The following is a 16,798-nucleotide window of genomic DNA, read 5'->3' as shown; positions in this document are numbered from 1 at the left end:
GTCAATGTAGGGGAGGGAAATGATGGTATTGGTGGAGTACATTTTCTAATGAGGTTGAAAGTTAACCAGGATTTAAATTGGGCCATATGGGGAAATGACAGTACAGAAACATCTGGCGCAAAGGAAGCCTGTGAAGTTAACAACACAGAACTGATTCTGTCCGTCTGCTTCAATGGCACTGCCTGCTGTAGGTGAATGGTATCTGTATCATAACCAGTTTAGAGCGTTATGTGTCAGAAAACCATATTTGAGACAGATTCAGGCAAAGATAACAGTTTGGTTTTGTGCTGTTTCCTACTTTGTCCTTTCTAATGGCTTATTTTTCCTTTAGGAGAGGATCCAGAAACTCGACGATTACGAACTGTGAAAAACATTGCTGATCTTCGACAGAACTTAGAGGAAACAATGTCCAGTCTACGGGGAACCCAGGTCACTCACAGGTAATAGCACACCTTTATTTGTGAGAAAATGCAAATCATTGTGTCCTTTGCATCTGTTAGATCTAGCCAAGTTGCATCCTTGAAAAAAGATTAACGCTGTCAGTGGAAGATACTGATCTTTCACTTGACCTTTAAAGCATGGATTTTGAACTGTGTTCACTGCTTATGGATTATCAGCTTTAGGATGAGGAACTGATGGTGGCAGGTTGTATATAAAAGCAAAGGTGGAGAATAAGCAGTGCTAGTTAAATGCCCTAGGTGATGTTTGAACACAGGTTACTGTTTAAAATGTTTCTTCATCTTATCCTTGAACAACTTCAATGCATCACATCACTTTTACCCCAGTGTGTAATATTTTGTTTAAACAAGCAGGTGAACTGTGCCTGACCCACTTGAAAAAGTGCATAACTTGAATTCCTGACCTATCTTTGGACAAACAATTTTTCTGATATTATTAGTCATCCATGTATATAACTTTTTTTTTAAGCAGTGTTTAGAAATCTCCATCAATATTTAAAATATGTTTTAAATAAACAGAGATTGTTAATACATTTAAACATTCTGTGACTTCTTGAATCTTTTCAGTGTTGAGCTGAAGTCTTGGGACAGTAAGATGCTGGCTCCTAATGAGGTCAGGGTCCTATGCAGTACTTGGTGCCTTACGGACTTCAGCCCTGCCTGAGTTCATTGGATGAACACTTTGTGCTTTGGCTTTGTATCTCAAATTGAGACGGAGCTTGCAAAGATAAACTCCCAATGTATCTATTTCTCTTTTCATTTTTTAATGAATGTGATAACTTGTTAGAATTTAATTCCTATAACCATAGGACACTTAGGTTTTTGCAATGTTTACTTAACGCTATATTGGAAATAGTGTAATGTTGCTTGTTTTAAAAATATCCACAGTAATAATAATAAAAATGTAACGCTGTTAGTTGAGTGGGAATGAAAAAGTGGAGTTCATGTAAGTAAGAGAATTTGTAGGTATGGATTAGGAAAAAGACATGTAGACCACAGTAGTATTACTCTTCAAAGGTATGCAACATATTCACTCGCTCAGAGATGCAAACAGAAGATTTAATATAGTGGTGCTTGTCAAAAACTGTATTTGTAGACTGATGTGAAATGCTTTCATAACCAGAGTTCTATGTAAACATTATCAATATTCAGAAAAATGTATTCAGTTCACTAATACGTAAAATATACTTCGAAAATTAAATTAGTCTTGCTTTTCTTCTTATTTCTTCATTTAGCCCTTTCCTCACTGTAGATATAACTCTTACCTTGATGCTGGATGCATCCTCAGAGTATTAGGACTTTGTCATGAATGCAGTCAAAAAAAGAAAATGTATCTGAAAAACAGTACGTGAGTCAGTGTTCCTTTAGTCAGCTTAATATTGTACTCTCTTCCCTAGAGTGGCAAAACCATGGTAAAATAGGGTTATATGTGACTGAATGTGAAAAAATTACACTTGGATACTATGGATAATGCATTAAAAAATTCCTTAAGTCTTCTGTCATATACTTTGAACACTAGGTGGCCAGGATGCAAAATTGTTATTAAGAACGGTGTTGGAGGGTGGACCAACCTCTCAAAGCTTTGTAGCAAGTGAATTCTGTTTGTGCTGTTACTTATTTTAGATTTAGCAAGTGTTCAGACCATAGCATCCTGCAATTTCTGTGTAACATTACCTGAAGGCTCATGCTCCATAGACCACTCCATATTTAATTACATGATTTTTTTTGTTTGTTTTAGCACGTTGGAAACTACGTTTGACACCAATGTCACTACCGAGATAAGTGGTCGCAGCATTCTCAGCTTGACGGGACGACCGACCCCTTTATCGTGGAGACTGGGGCAGTCCAGCCCCCGCCTGCAGGCAGGTGATGCTCCATCAATGGGAAATGGGTATCCTCCAAGAGGGAACGCCAGCCGCTTCATTAACACGGAGTCAGGACGTTACATGTATTCAGCACCTTTACGGAGACAGCTAGCTACCCGCGGTAGTAATGTCTGCCATGTGGACATCTCAGACAAGGGGAGTGACGAAATAGATCTGGAAGGCATCACCATGGATGCCACCGGCTATATGAGCGATGGAGATGTTCTGGGCAAGAATATCAGGACTGACGACATCACAAGTGGGTAAGTGCCTTTACTTCTGTTCTTAAGTACTACATGTGATTTTTGCGTTGTGTTAAATGAGACTGCGTTCCCTGTGACTATTTGAAAAATAAATAAAACAACCACAAAGATGGATTTAATAAGCATTTAGAGGGACAGCATATTTACAACAGTTAATTTAGTCAGTGCAATCTAACGACACGATTTAAGTGCATGTTTAAAATTATATATAATACTCCTGGATATAAAGATGTGCACATCATTAAGTGTTTTCCCGAATCAGGGTCATTGTGCCAAGTATGACACGTTGCAACACTTATTTACAACCACAAGATGGAGAGAGTGGGGCATTTTCTTCACTCTTACTGAATCCTTTTGGGGACAGAACATTTAAGGAGAAAGTTCATGCGACTGAAATTAGTATACACCTCGTTTTGTAGGGTAAAATAGGGCAAAAAAAGGTGTACATGCAAAATAGTCTAATGAGCAAGTGAATGTGCAGAAGTATGAACTGAGAAAATTATTATCAAGGTTTTATGACAACATTTAATGTTTGCTTTGACTGGAAAAAAAACATTTGTTTTTTGGTCCAAAGTCAGTATTCAATTAATTCTAGGAAGTTTAGTTATCATTTCTTAGGTTAAATACAGCATTACGCTAAATTTAAAAATGATCTTGGAGGTGTAGATGGCATATTTACTTTTGTGGTAGCCTTTTCCCTCTCTAGCCACCTTGCATGCTTTTCTTTTCTTTTCTGAAGTGCCACTGATTGTTGCATTGACTTATTTGGAAGACTTAGTGCCTCTTCTTGAAACAGAAAGCTGGAATCCAGCTGTTTCATTGTCACTAATTTAAGTGGGAAGCAACCAGAAACCTGCCTGCATTCTGTCCTTTCTGAATCTGTCAATGTTTTCAAATTGAAAAGTCAGACTCAGTTTTTAGTTCTTATTTCAAGAAGCATTATAGTACAGAAGCCAGTGGAAAAAAAAACTATTTCACTGCTGCTGTAACTGTTACTACATTAAAAACACATTGTATAGCTAAAATGGTTTGTTTTTATAAAATAAATCAACCTGAGTTTTGTGATGTTTATTGTAGTAACAGCGATTGCTCTTCCTCTGGTATGTGAGTTTTATTCAAACTTGTGGCTGTAATTTTGGTCTCAAAATGCAAATAAATTCTGAGTAGCTACATGGTTTCTGTAAAACACCAAGGATGAACTAAGAAGCATCCCTGGAAGAATTGTGTCATCTCGGGCATCTGCTGTTCATATGCTATAGGAGTCCCAGTCAAGACTGATACTTCAGTCAGTGTATAAAGTTCAGATTCCAGGTTGAGGGAAAGAGAATAATAAGAAAGCTGTTATGAATGATATTTCCAGAGAAATTTGTGGCTTCACTCATCTCTGTCCATCATTTCCTTTTCTGTGACTACTTGGTCATTCTGTAGAGTGTAAAATGGACGTCTACAAAGTCTGCAAATACAAGAATGATTTAGATTCAGGTTATAAGGGACTCGTAACGTAATAACATGTTTCTGCCAGTTAGTACCTCTATCACTGAAGCAACGTATCAAAGCAGAGCGTTAAATGCCAACAGTTGGTGAATATAACATTTAGCAGAACAGTCATGCTCAAAAGCAACTCACCCCTTGCTTTAAACATTAGAACATCTTTAACTGATTGAGAAAGAATATGAATCAGAGTACTGGACTCTTATTTCCCACTAGTTTTTGAAGAGGGTAGATAATTTTCCAGTTTTGTCTTATACAACTAGCCACAGATTGATAAACGATAATCTCAATGTGAAGTTCGCAGAACAAGAATGGCTGTGTGTACAAATACCTTTTTCTTTTCAATAGCTGTTGCCTTCAGCTGCAAAAGCCTATGCTGCTAAATAATGTGGGTTAGTTTATTTATTTATAGACCCTTATTGTAATCACTGACTAAGTTCCAAGGGCAAAATCTGTATTATAGGTCAATCCATAGTTGGAAAGACTCAGCTTCATTTTCAGATTGTCAGTAGTGCTTGAAGTTTGGGCAGTTTGGAGAGCTTCTCATTGTTGCACTGGTGAGCATTTAAAGGGAGCATTCCTAAAAGCAGCCTCACAACGCTGGGGTTAAATTGTCTGTGGAGAGTAATCATATGTGCACGTTTCTTGACAAGGGACTACTGCAGGATTGAATTGCAATAACAGCGTTGGATATAATCCCCAAATCAATTGAGAGAGATAAACTTTCTGTCTAAAAGATGAGGGTGTTACCTGTGGTGAATCTCACTGACACCTAATAATGCTGAATTATGCAGTATAAACAGATGTTTTGGTAGCCTGTTCCATGAGTTATCTTCGGGTTATCCACGGTAATAAAAATAGGGTAGCACTGTGTCTTTGTGGGAGAGGAAAAATACACCACTTCAAAATCAGAGAGGTTGCTCGTGAAGAAAGCATCAGTGTGACTTGCTGTGGAATGAATCTCTGAGATCAGTGTTAGGGCAAACATGTCCAATATTTTCAGAAGCTGAGTTACAGTATGCAGAAAACAGCACAAGAGGGCATTTATATCATGAATAGCTCTTTATTAGCTGGTATATGTTTCACTTTGTCATTTTCAGAATTGCTTCAGTGCTGTAGTCTGAAAACCTTGGATCTGTGTTTTCATTGGCAAACTGATAGGGAAGGAAGCCAAAATATTTGTTACAGCCAAAATAAATCCAATAGCCAAGATAAACTATTTTAGCCCTATAATCCTGATGCTTTCTCTGAAATGTACTGGGTCATGGGAAGTTTCATTTGGCCTCCTTTAGTAAGTCTGCTCAAGCAGAGCTCTGGCATACATTAGGGTTGATTTCATAGGGTTCGAAAGAGTATCTTTTCCAAACAGGCAGAAAATCTCTCTTAAAACTAAGAAGGTCTTTAGGTGGTGGATCAAAGGTGAGACGCGGTCTTAATTTAGAAGCTAAAATATGGACAGAATGGCAAAGCAACAGGACTAGCATTTGTGCAAGGAGGGAAGTAAGCATACACCTTGCTTGGTTCTGCAGCAGGCTGATCTCGGGGCTCCCTAGCCTCATCAGAAAGGGAAAGCACAAAGCCCAGAACTGTTTCACCTGCCCACTTCAGATAGTTAAACACTAATTCCAGAAGGGGAGTTTAACTCAGTCCTTTCTGGAGGGTTGGTTCAAAAGGTTTTGTCCACTGCAGTCTCCCTGTAGCTACTTAAACATGTGTTCTGTCTTTTTTCCCCTCTGTTGTCTCTAATGAGATACAGGGTTTGTTTCCTTTTTATCTGTCCTTGGAATGGAACAACAGAGCTGTTGGTCAGAAAGGCCTCTAAAATTTGTTTTCTTTTAATTTAATTAATCCTCTGACCTTGCTTTCTTTACCCTAAAGTGCAGATTTCTCTGCAGTATTAACAGAGTGGATATATTGATTATTGCTTGTCACACATTTTCTCAGCAAATGGCTTGTGGTTGGCAAACAGCGCTTGTCAAAACAATTTTGTATGGAAACGTCGTTTCCAGAAAAACGTAGATGTGGTAGTTTTACAGCTCGAGCACTCTAGGGCCCACACTTGGAGGCAAAGGGGATGTGAGCAGTCTTGCACGTGTACCTGGAGGCAGCACCTGCCTTGGGGAAGGCCTCGCTGCTGCCTCGAGGGGCAAAAGAGCTGCTGCTGACAGGACGTTGGAGGTACGTGTTACGAAGCTGCGGTCCGGAGGATGAGGTAGGCCTCAAGTCTGGTTCGGTTTTCTGACATATAGAAACATCAGGATTATCTGATTCAGCTGCTGAGGCTGGTGCACAGACCATTTAAAATAACTCTTCTGAGTGTGTTGCGTTTAGAAATGTTACTGAGCAGCTCTGATACCTCACTTATTAAGCCTAGCAGTGAACTGTTCCTTCAGCTATTAGCTGAGGACAGAAGGGCTCAGCCTGCACACGATGCTAAGGGGCCCTATGAAATTCTCCTTGCCCTGACCTCCCTCAGGTGCAGCTGCCGTTGTGGGTGAGAGAACATTGTAGCCCAGCCTTTTTACCATTTCACTAATCTCCCCATTTGTTTGATGCTTTGGGGCTGATACGTTCCCATTACAGACCCCTGTTTCCACAACTGCATAATGTGTTTGTGTGCATGATGCTCATGGGATTTTCGTTCCTTCTTGTTTATTCAAGCCTTTATGCTCCACAGGGATCTTCCTGCAAGCACTACAAGCAAATGAACATGGAATATAGATGAAGGGAAATTAAAAGGGAGAACAGGCCACTGTAGGGTGGCTTTACCTCACAAAAGCTGAGCTAGAAATCATCTTGGTGGTTCAGAGGCCTGTCTACTCTAGACTGACAGGGGCCAAAATCATCATTCAAACAGTTCTGTAAAATTCAGAGGCTGAAATTTAGTAGTTGTATCCATTAGGAAGCAACAAAGAGTTCAATATGAAGAGCGGAAACTGACGATTGATTTCACCAAATGTTGAATAATGTGTTGGACATTTGCAGCATTCTTGTGCCTCAGTTGCTTGATATTATATTATGTATCCGTCAAATGGTGATAACATATTTTCCATATGCCAAGCTCATGTGGCATAACAGATCTTTGCTTGGGTTTAAGGTTTTAGAAGAAAGGACAATGCATTTTGCTGCTAATGAAATTTGCTGTTGGTAGCAGTAGTTAAGAGAAACCATTTCCTCCTAATCTCTCTGCAGTAGAAGTGGTTGGTGCTGCGGGCAACGTTTGGCTAGCTGGAAGGCCAGAGCAGCTGAGCAAGAACTTGTTCTCCTGGTACCCTGATTGAATGTTAGCTGTAGTCTTTTCTGACCTTTGCCACTGTGGTTAACTCTTTTTTTTTTTTTTTTTTTTTTTTTTTCTCCCCTGTATGCTTTGAGTTGCAGTGGGTCACTTATTTTACTGGCCACTGCACTTGAAACAGCATGATTTTGATGATAAGGTTTCCTCTTGGTACAATTACTGGGCAACATGCAGTCCTTATGGTTATAACACTTAAATGCCACCAAGAACCATTAGGAGGCTTATTGCATCTTCTTTCTCCCTCTGAGCAAAGCGCTTATTTGAACTGCTTTCTGTCTTACTAGAACTAGCTTTTTATATTCTTTTGACATTTTTATATTCATTTTGACATTGAGTGAGGGTGTCTAACTGGTGATAACCAGATGTTCTCCTTTCCCCTACCCCCAGATTGCCACACATTACTGGATGATGCTCGGGCCATGTTGGGTCACATATAATACTCATCGTTTGTGGTGTGTGGTATTTGTTGCTTCTTTGTACATGCTGTCCTAATGTTAATGAGTACCCAAGTACCTGTTACAGCAATTACCCCACGCTGTGCTTGTTTCTGCAATAAACATCTCCGTTGTGTTTGAACTGCTGCTTTGGAGGCAGCAGCAGGTTTTTATGATTCGAGCAAAAGGACAGCTTCTGAAGGACAAAATCTGGTCGGGCTCTGGGCTGAGCCAGCAGAGGGAGATGCACGCATACGCACTTGGCCAATGCAAGTCTTCTGGAGGGAGGAGGCAAAGCACTTGGGAGACTCTGGGGAGCTGCTTCCTGCACTCCCCAACCTCTGCTGAGAGTCTGGGAAGCAACAGAACAGCTCCCTCATTATTTTTCTTTGACCACAACTCCCCTAACAAAATTAAAGAGGATGATGGGGAATGGAACCCTTAATCTGTCATTCATTTCTATGTTTTCCACTGAAATCCTAAAATCCTTTAAAGGATTTAGGCATTTAAGTCAAAACCAGCATATGCAAAGCCACATACAGCAGCTGCCTGATTCTGGTGTAACTTGGACTTGCTCCACGCCGGCAGACTGTGCTCAGTAGGTAGGATCATTGTCCCAGCTCAAAAAATGGATTTCTATCCCCCTGTTTCATCCAGACTTCCATTTGCACACCTGAAAGGACAGCCCTGTTGGGAGTTTTCCAGTCTTGTCTACCTTATTTTGACCGGCTTAGGGCCTCATGTCATGCAATTAGGTATGCTTTGTTCTCTAAATGTGGCTCTAAGAGTAAGCAAACCTGACTGGGCAAAGGCACTGAAGCAGAAGTGAGAAGTTGCTATCTCTGATCTACTCTCCCAAGATGGGTCGTTCATTTCATGTTCGTGAATCATTGGTTAAATTTTAGAAATTGTCTGGGAACTGGAACCCCAGGACTTTGTCCTTCCTCCTTCCAAATGCTATAATGGCTGTGCTCTCCTTTGCATGGGTGAACCTTCCAGCAAGGTGAACTATTCGGGTTTCATTGCCCCAGCTGTAGTGAGGTGGATGGCTGATGCCCTTTTTCCATCCTCTGGAGAGCATTTAGTCTCATGTTAGTGTTAGGTTAGTCAAGTGGCCAGAAGAATTGTTCTCTGAGATGAGTAATGTGCAGTGCATTCTCAGGCCTTACCTCGCTTGTCTGCAATCACCACATACAGACAAGAGGTAAGTCCTGCATCCAGCAAGAGCTGTGGAGAAGGATCTAAAAGACATGGAAGCAGGAGAGTCTTCTTTCTGTCTTCTTTCAAACAATATTGCATGGAATTTCCATTAGGAATTGAATCCAGGCCTTGAACCCTAAAGAAATAGAGGCACCAACCTCGTTGTCATAATTTGGTCTATTAAGCTCTACAGAGAGGTGGGAATTCAGACACACACAACGTACTCTGTGCTCACTGTGTAGATTTTTTGTGAATTACCCTTTGGAGATGCTCACCCTTAGCCTGGGTATCCTAGTTATGGCTTTGTGCTGGAGAGGCCTACAGGTAGGCCCTACGTTTAACATCTGCTGTGGCCTAACTCCAGCACGCAGGCAATGCTCACAGCTCTCAATTGCGGCCTCATAGTCACACAGTTTAGGATTAACTCGATGGCCTCAGCAGACTGAAATAAATCTGTTTGGAATTAGACATATGTTTTAGGAAAAATGTGGGAAACAATAATAATTGTAGTTAAACAAGATTGCATCCTAAATGATAATTAAGCTTTTGTTGGTTGTTACAAGGGCAAATTTTTTTCTAATCTTAATGAAGTCCTAAGGCTCTAACCAAGTCCTAATGTGTCTTAGCCAAGTCATCAGTCACTGCTGAAATTCCTCTGTGAAGTTGTGGAAGGATCTGTCCTAGTGTCTCCCCATGAATTTTCTTAGTTCTTGCTAACTTCTTAAACATATTTTAATCATCGGGACTCTTTGAAACCCGCTTTGGGAACTGTTAATAATTAATAATGACATTTGAAGTTTCTCATGGTCGTAGCCAAGAGTTTTCCTTCAAGATACACTGCTCCATTCATTTCTGAAGGGCCATTCACCTCCAAGATAGATGAAGAGGCATAAGTAAACCCACCATAACCCCCCACTTTGTTCTCATAAATAGCCTGCAGAAAGGGGGAGAAATTGAAGTGAGAAAGGAGAACGTAAAATTAAGTAAGTAGAATATGTATGTCGTACTTCATGTAATATAAAATACTTATCAATCTAATATATATATATATCAATATAATCTTAGTCTAATAACTCTGCCTGTTGAAAGTCTAGTTACCATAAATTCATGCTTCTCAGTAAGTAACCTGGGTGGGCTGACTTGGATTTGTGAGTTTCAAAAGTGGTGGTGGTTGAGTCAGTATTGGGAATGTACTCTGGAAGAGTCTTCTCTGAAACAGGAATGAATGCAGTGATGTGGAAGATACTTTCTTTCTCTAATGTTCTTCTCTCACATACTGACAGCTTCTATTAAACTACATCTGCCTAAGACTGTTAATTCCACAGGGAACAAATTTGTTCGGAAGCTTAATAAGAAGCCAGTGTCCTGGAGGGAACAGATGTGGGGTCTTATATGAGATTTGACCTATGGTGGCAGCAACCGTTGAAGTCCCTAACAGGCTACGCTGTGCTTGGAATTCCTTCCCTTTGCAAGTGGAAGTTTTATAGTTAACAGCCCTGCAGATTTCTTAGAAGAGAGACCTGGCTGAGAAGACACGGAGAAATAAGTTTAGCCCTGGGCAGCAGTGACCAAAAGTTGTTACAGGATGGCTGCTGAGTGACTTATATCCAAGGCAGTCTTAATACATCCCAAAATAGAGAAGTATGGATTTCACAGAGAACCTACTTCTTTCTGTAGATATTTTTCCCCAGAAAAAGGTCTGAGGATTAAATAGTTATGGAGATGAATTTCTTTTGCTTATGGACTAGCTGAGACAGTGTGATTAAGCAGCTAACATTCATGTTACTAATGCTTTGCAGTTGGGATGTTTCTCCAAGTAAGCTAGGAAACTAAAACATATTTACTTTTTTGTTTTGTTTTGACATGAGTTTTGCACAAACTCATTTCTTTTTTCTTACCTGTTACAGAAGCAGGTGTCTCCCTCTTCCCAGCAGTTTTGCTGATTTTTGAAACTACATTTGTTGGTTTTTTTTTTTTTCTGGTTTTCGATTTTTTGGGTTTGAGCATCTTCAAAACGATTAATGTATTCATTAGCTTGTTAATTATAAGTAGTGATGGTTAAGTCTAATTAATTTAATAAGTATAATAATTCTATAAATTTATAACTTGCACACTGCCTTAAAAATGAAGGGAAATTCCATGAGCATCACATTTGTGCTTCTTTGAGCCTGAAAGGTAATATTTGGATCAAATGTTAGGGATTTGGGCTTTGTATTAGCAGTGCCAAGCTGAAAGCTCAGGACCTCATCCTATTACTGAATGCCTTTACTGAAATTCACATGGATCAAAAAATGGAACTTAAACCAGACACATAGGCTGGGCTTGTAGACAGGAATATATTCACCCCTTTGGCTAGGAAGATGAAGAACTGTGCTGGCAGTGGGCATCATAGCGGAGACTGGCCAGGCAAGACTAATGGATGGAAGGGATTGGGGGGTGAAAACACAGGGGCAAGAAAGACCACACGGTCTAATTCCTAAGTCATGATGGAAAATTCAAACCACACTCATACTAAAGTGAACACTTGGGGTTGCCGTCATCCTGCAGTTAGGCAAACATTTCTTTTTAGGAGGAAAGGTGGGAGCACCTGGACTTCCAGGCTCAGCTTCAGTTTTGGGATGTGTTACGTCTCTACTGCTTGAGGGTTCAAGGTTATGGAGCTAGTGTGATGCTGAGCTTGGTCGAGGAAGGCTTGCCCAGTCTGTTGTGTGCTGCTGACTTAATGGCTGCTCCTTCTTTTCCTAATACTTAAGTAAAGAATGCCTGTCCTTTGGCTATCTATTTGCAAAATTGGAAAATTCATATTCATATGTTAGAGCAAAATGAATATATATGAAGTGGTAGAGTTGTCAGACCATAAAAGTAAGTGTGCTGTTGGCTCTCTCTATACCTCGGTGAGTGCAGAGAGAAATCAAGTGACTCAGACCGCTAGATTTTACTGATCCCTGGAATAACCTGTTCCTGTTTCCTGTACATGCCTTTCAGGAATGGGAAATAAATCACTTCAGCATCAGAAGTAACCTAAAAATATTGCACTTGGAAAGACTTACTGTGGCATTCAAAATTTCAGAGGCACTGAAAGAGTGTATTTGGCTAAAGAAAAGAGAAGTTCAGGTTGTCCAGGGAACTCCACAGCAAGTTATTTTATTCTTGCAATATTGGGCAGGAAGCCACTTTGTTAAAGAAAAAAGTGTCACCTAGAAAGTGTGATACAAGTTCCAGTTGTGTGTTAGGAGTGCATAATACTGCTCTTGTTTAACCTGAGTCTTTCCATAGTAAAAGAGGGAGGTTTGGTTAATTTTGTTTCCTCGCTGATGAAAAGTGTGAAGATGAATCTTAATTCCTGAAAAGATTAGAAATTCCTTTTAACCAACGTAATTATTCTCTCCTTCATAATCCGTTCATTAAATGGGAGTTTTGACTTCAGTAAAGGCAGTCATGCCCATTGTCTGTTGGTACCATCCCTAAAAGATCTGAGCTATTAACTATATTTAAGCATTTACCAACTGTCTAAAAGTCACAGAGTTCGGGTATTACACTTTTTCCTAGATCCTGTATTTAAACTTTTCCTTCTTTTGGAGTAGGTAGAAAAATTCTTCAGAGTGCTTGGTTTTGAACTAAGTGTGCTTGCACATTTCTTACAATTGATGAAACTAGCAAGGCATTTAGTACAACTTTGATATCTTTTTAATAAGAAAACTCAAATGAAACCTAATTGATAATTGACCTTTTACAGTTGTTCGGACTGCAGTGGATCACTGCATAGGAGATGAAGCTATTTAAAGGAAAACGTCGCCTGTATTCTGCATCATTCTGAAGGATTTGCTAATGGTGTTGAAGGCCATGTGAAATTGGAAAACAAACTCTCAAAATTTAGGTATGCCCCTAGCTCACAGTGATTTTGTCAGAGGTGAATTCTGACACAGCCCTAGCACGGACGGCTTCTGCAGACTGAAGAAAGATTGTGTAGCGAGGGCTGCGTGTGATGTCAGTCCAAATTAGGCTGCGATGTGACTTCTCACAGGCTTGGAATTTTGCAAACTCAAGATGGGGATTGAAGTTTTCCTTTTCATCTTGAGTCAAAATACATAAGGTTGTTTTAGAGGCTAGTATACTTGTATGATGGGGTGATAAATTCAGATAGTGCTGAGGACTGTTAGAGTTACGCACATACAGGATACTTTGGGGGTTTATTCTGCCTCAAGCAAAAGCTTCTAGGATTGTCTTTTGAAAAATATCCCTTAATTATATTCTCCATCCTCATAAGGCAAAATAGCAATAATGATGTTGTAATCATAACAGCAAAACGGCTTCTGAGAGACAGGACAGTTTTAGGTTTGAAAAAAAGCAATGGATGGAGATATTTGGCACCCATACTTTCCAGTACCTGCGTAATGGGCATTCATATAGAAGTTTTAGACTCTCTTCTCTTGAATAACCTTGTGGATAGTAGAGAACTTGCTAATTTTAAAACAGCTTTTATTGTAAGCATGTTTTTCTCTATACTATCTTGTTCTTTGACCTCAGCATTCGGTGTGAGCAGGACAATAAGCATTATAGCATTATTGCTTCTGTCATCTTTTTGGAGTTAAACATTTCTGGTTAGAGGACATGGCGTGTAGTTAAAAAAAAATAAATAAATAAAAGAAAGAAAGAAAGAAAAAAAAGATGTAAAGTTTTCAATCTGTGATTACACAAACCTGTTTCAGAATACAAAAATCTATCTTGTGTTGTCCTGGTGTGTAAGAAACTTGTCCTGTTGGTATAATGGGTGAAAGATAGGGGCTGTCTGTGCTTTTTTATGGTGCCTTGATTTCAAAAACACTCATGATCTAGATGTCAAAGATGTTGAAGACACTCAGCTTCCATTGACTTACGTAAGACTGAAGAATTTTTAAAACCACGCAGAGTGTGGTGTCTGTTGATGGTAGTAGCTTTCCATTGATTTCTGCATGACCAACTCTTAAGGGTAATGTGTTTCACTGAACATATGCTGGGTCATAAATATGGAGAACAATCTATTTCAACTGTAGCTGATCTTTTTTTTATCAAAGTACTAGTCATACGCCAGAGAAGGGTGAAGCTAAAAGCTGCTCTTTCCAGTATGTGTTTAATGGGCATTCGTAGAGAAACAGGTTTCATGTGCAGACAAGTATCTGCAATAAACCAATTAGCGTATGTACATTAGATGTTTTTGCAAAACACTGTTTGCATCTTTGTATAATGATATGGTCTTAAGCTCCACTTTTCTTTCCCTTTTATTTTACTAGCTTACCAAAAAAAGAAAAAAAGAAAAAAAACAAACAACAACGCTCTTCCATGATAAAGTATTTATAAACTATGTCAAACAAATGTTAGAATGCAAGACCTAAGGCAAATTCCACACAAGTTACAGAGGAGCTGTTCCCCTCTCTTTTTACAGTCTTTGTTTATGAGTACCGAGAACCCTGTCCCCACAGATTTGCTGAACAGAGAATAGTCTGGGGGCTGACTTTACCAGCTTAGCAACCTCTTTGTTAAACTCCCCAGAGGGATGCCTCGCTTGTTCCAGGGAAGGCCCTGTACAGATTTACAAATCTAACTCAAATGCTAAGCAGCAGATTGTGCAAGGTTTATTGACTTTTTTACTATCCCAATTTTCTAAATGTAGTAATTGAGTTTGACTTCGGTGAACTACATCTGTTGCAGCAACATCTGTGAAGAAAGTAGCGGAAAAAATGCAGAAGCAAAGCTTGAGCTATCTGCTTTAGCGCTCTCCCTCTCGCCAGTAGAGGCATTACTGACCGAAGCTAGGAGTGTCTTTCCTTTCTGGCTGTGAAAGAGCCTGTCTCACTGCAAGGGTAAAAGCTATGTGCCTTTCTAAGAAAGAGGGCAATGTCCTGTGTATCTGGATGTTACTCTGTGGGCTGCTGTCCTTTCACTCAGGAGAGTGGCTAAAGAATTAAGAGGATACAGTCGTTTCAACTCCAGTGAGGTAAGTGACGTGTCCAACTGTGTGCCAGAGATAGCAGTGGTAATGTTGGAGTTGGTGCACTTATTTCACTCTCTGCGCTTTGGAAGTTTTTATGGTGTGTTTGGGTGATGTCAGGACTGCTTCTGGAAACGTACCTAGGCTAACAAACTGCTTGTGGTAGTACAGAACTCAGTGTGTGCCAGTATCTTGAGAGGCAAATGGGAATTGCCTTTCAATTTTGACTTTATCTGTGGTTAGAAGTATTTTTAGAAATTAAGCTAAAACAAGAGAAAAATCCTCCTGTTTTCCTTTGATGCTTTGAACTTGTTCACGTCTTACTATCATGAAAGGCCACAAAATGTTATTGAGATATTGATGTAGTGCAGCTTGTTGTTAAAGTTGTTAAAGAAGAATAGACTGGAATAACTTCATAATTTCAGTATTTTCTTGATGTATTAAAATATTTTATTAATATCCTAAACCAAAGTGCTGGGTTATTGTACCATTCGTAATTTTTTTTTTCTTAATTTCCACTTCATCCTGAAGTTACGCTGCATAATGCCTATTGTTGTCTGCATTGGTACAGACTTCAGCAAAAGTGCTGGACATCGCAGCCAGCATTATTGCAAGGAATTGTTCCTGGTGAACAATATTTATCAATGCTTGTCTAACAACTGTCATCGCTGTTCACTTAACATTATTATTTTTTTTTGGTCTAAACTAAAAAATAAGAAATGTGCACTTCTTAATACCTAAGGATAACACTTGTTAAATGCAAGTGTTTCCAAGTCACAGTTGCAGACAGAACAATGTAGGATCCAAAACAAGGTTGAAAAATACTGTTATCTCATGTTGGAACTTTGATTTCTCACAATAAATCTTGGGATATTAATTGCTCGTGCACCATTGACAAAATCGAGGGTGAATTTACTGTGATTTTTGCAGTCAACTTGTAAAAGGGTTGATACATGCATCGTGATGTTTTGGACCACGCAACATGCAACATATTTCAGGATGGTATAAACCATGTGTTTTTAGGCAGGAAGGCATAATTAATGATATCACTCACAAATACTGAATTACTTCCATCTAAGCATCATCAATGATAGTTTGGTGTTCTCTCTTAATCAGAGTTATGTTAAAATCCAGTTCTTACTGAAGAGAGAGGGTGGAAGATGTAACAGAGAAGGATGAGAGGGGGCAAAAAAAATCTCAGATATATGGTTAAGAAAAAACTTTTCCTTGCTTCATATTCTGAGTAATATTCTCAACTCAGAAGCGGGGAAAATGCAATATACAATCAAAAATATATAAAAGGTTATGAGGCACCTTATAATAAAAATGATATCTAAAAGTTTTAACAAAATAAAAGATACTAAGATATTATTATTTATAATAAAATATATTATTATTTTTTGACGAAATAAAATCTTAAATTTTTAGTGTTTTACTGAATGTGACGTTTGTTGTTTTAAAGGTACATGACGGATGGTGGTTTGGGCCTCTACACACGAAGGCTAAACCGGCTGCCCGATGGCATGGCTGCAGTGCGGGAGACGATGCAGCGTAACACTTCTCTGGGACTGGGAGATGCTGACAGGTAAGATATCAACCAGCAAATGCTTGGATATAATTGTGCATTTAATTCAAGCTGTATCTAATACATATTAGAACCCAAGATGAAATAGCTTTAGAAATTCAGATAGTGAATACGTGACTATAAACCTCTCCAGAGTATGTTAGGCTATGCATTCATGGAGGTGTCAGGATAAATACCAACTTTGTCTCCTGATTGCTTTGTTGAATTTTCATCTGGGCTTTTGTGCACAGAACTTAAGA

At 39.3% G+C, this 16,798-nt stretch overlaps 1 protein-coding gene across 5 annotated transcripts in view; it reads left to right on the top strand.

Moving 5' to 3' along the window:
* Positions 1-16,798, top strand: part of NAV2 (neuron navigator 2) — a 224,661-nt gene that overhangs the window by 121,406 nt on the left and 86,457 nt on the right. For all 5 annotated transcript variants that reach the window (XM_084521979.1, XM_084521976.1, XM_084521978.1 and 2 more), the window contains 3 exons: positions 332-440; positions 2,197-2,586; positions 16,437-16,559. In XM_084521979.1, the coding sequence (XP_084378105.1) occupies positions 332-440; positions 2,197-2,586; positions 16,437-16,559 (622 nt within the window). The remainder of the gene's footprint in view (positions 1-331; positions 441-2,196; positions 2,587-16,436; positions 16,560-16,798) is intronic.

This window comes from Aythya ferina (genome assembly GCF_964211825.1).
Source record: "Aythya ferina genome assembly, chromosome: 5".
Taxonomy (NCBI): Eukaryota; Metazoa; Chordata; class Aves; order Anseriformes; family Anatidae; genus Aythya; species Aythya ferina.
Note: the sequence above shows the minus strand (reverse complement) of the source record. Positions and strands in the feature narration are given on the sequence as shown.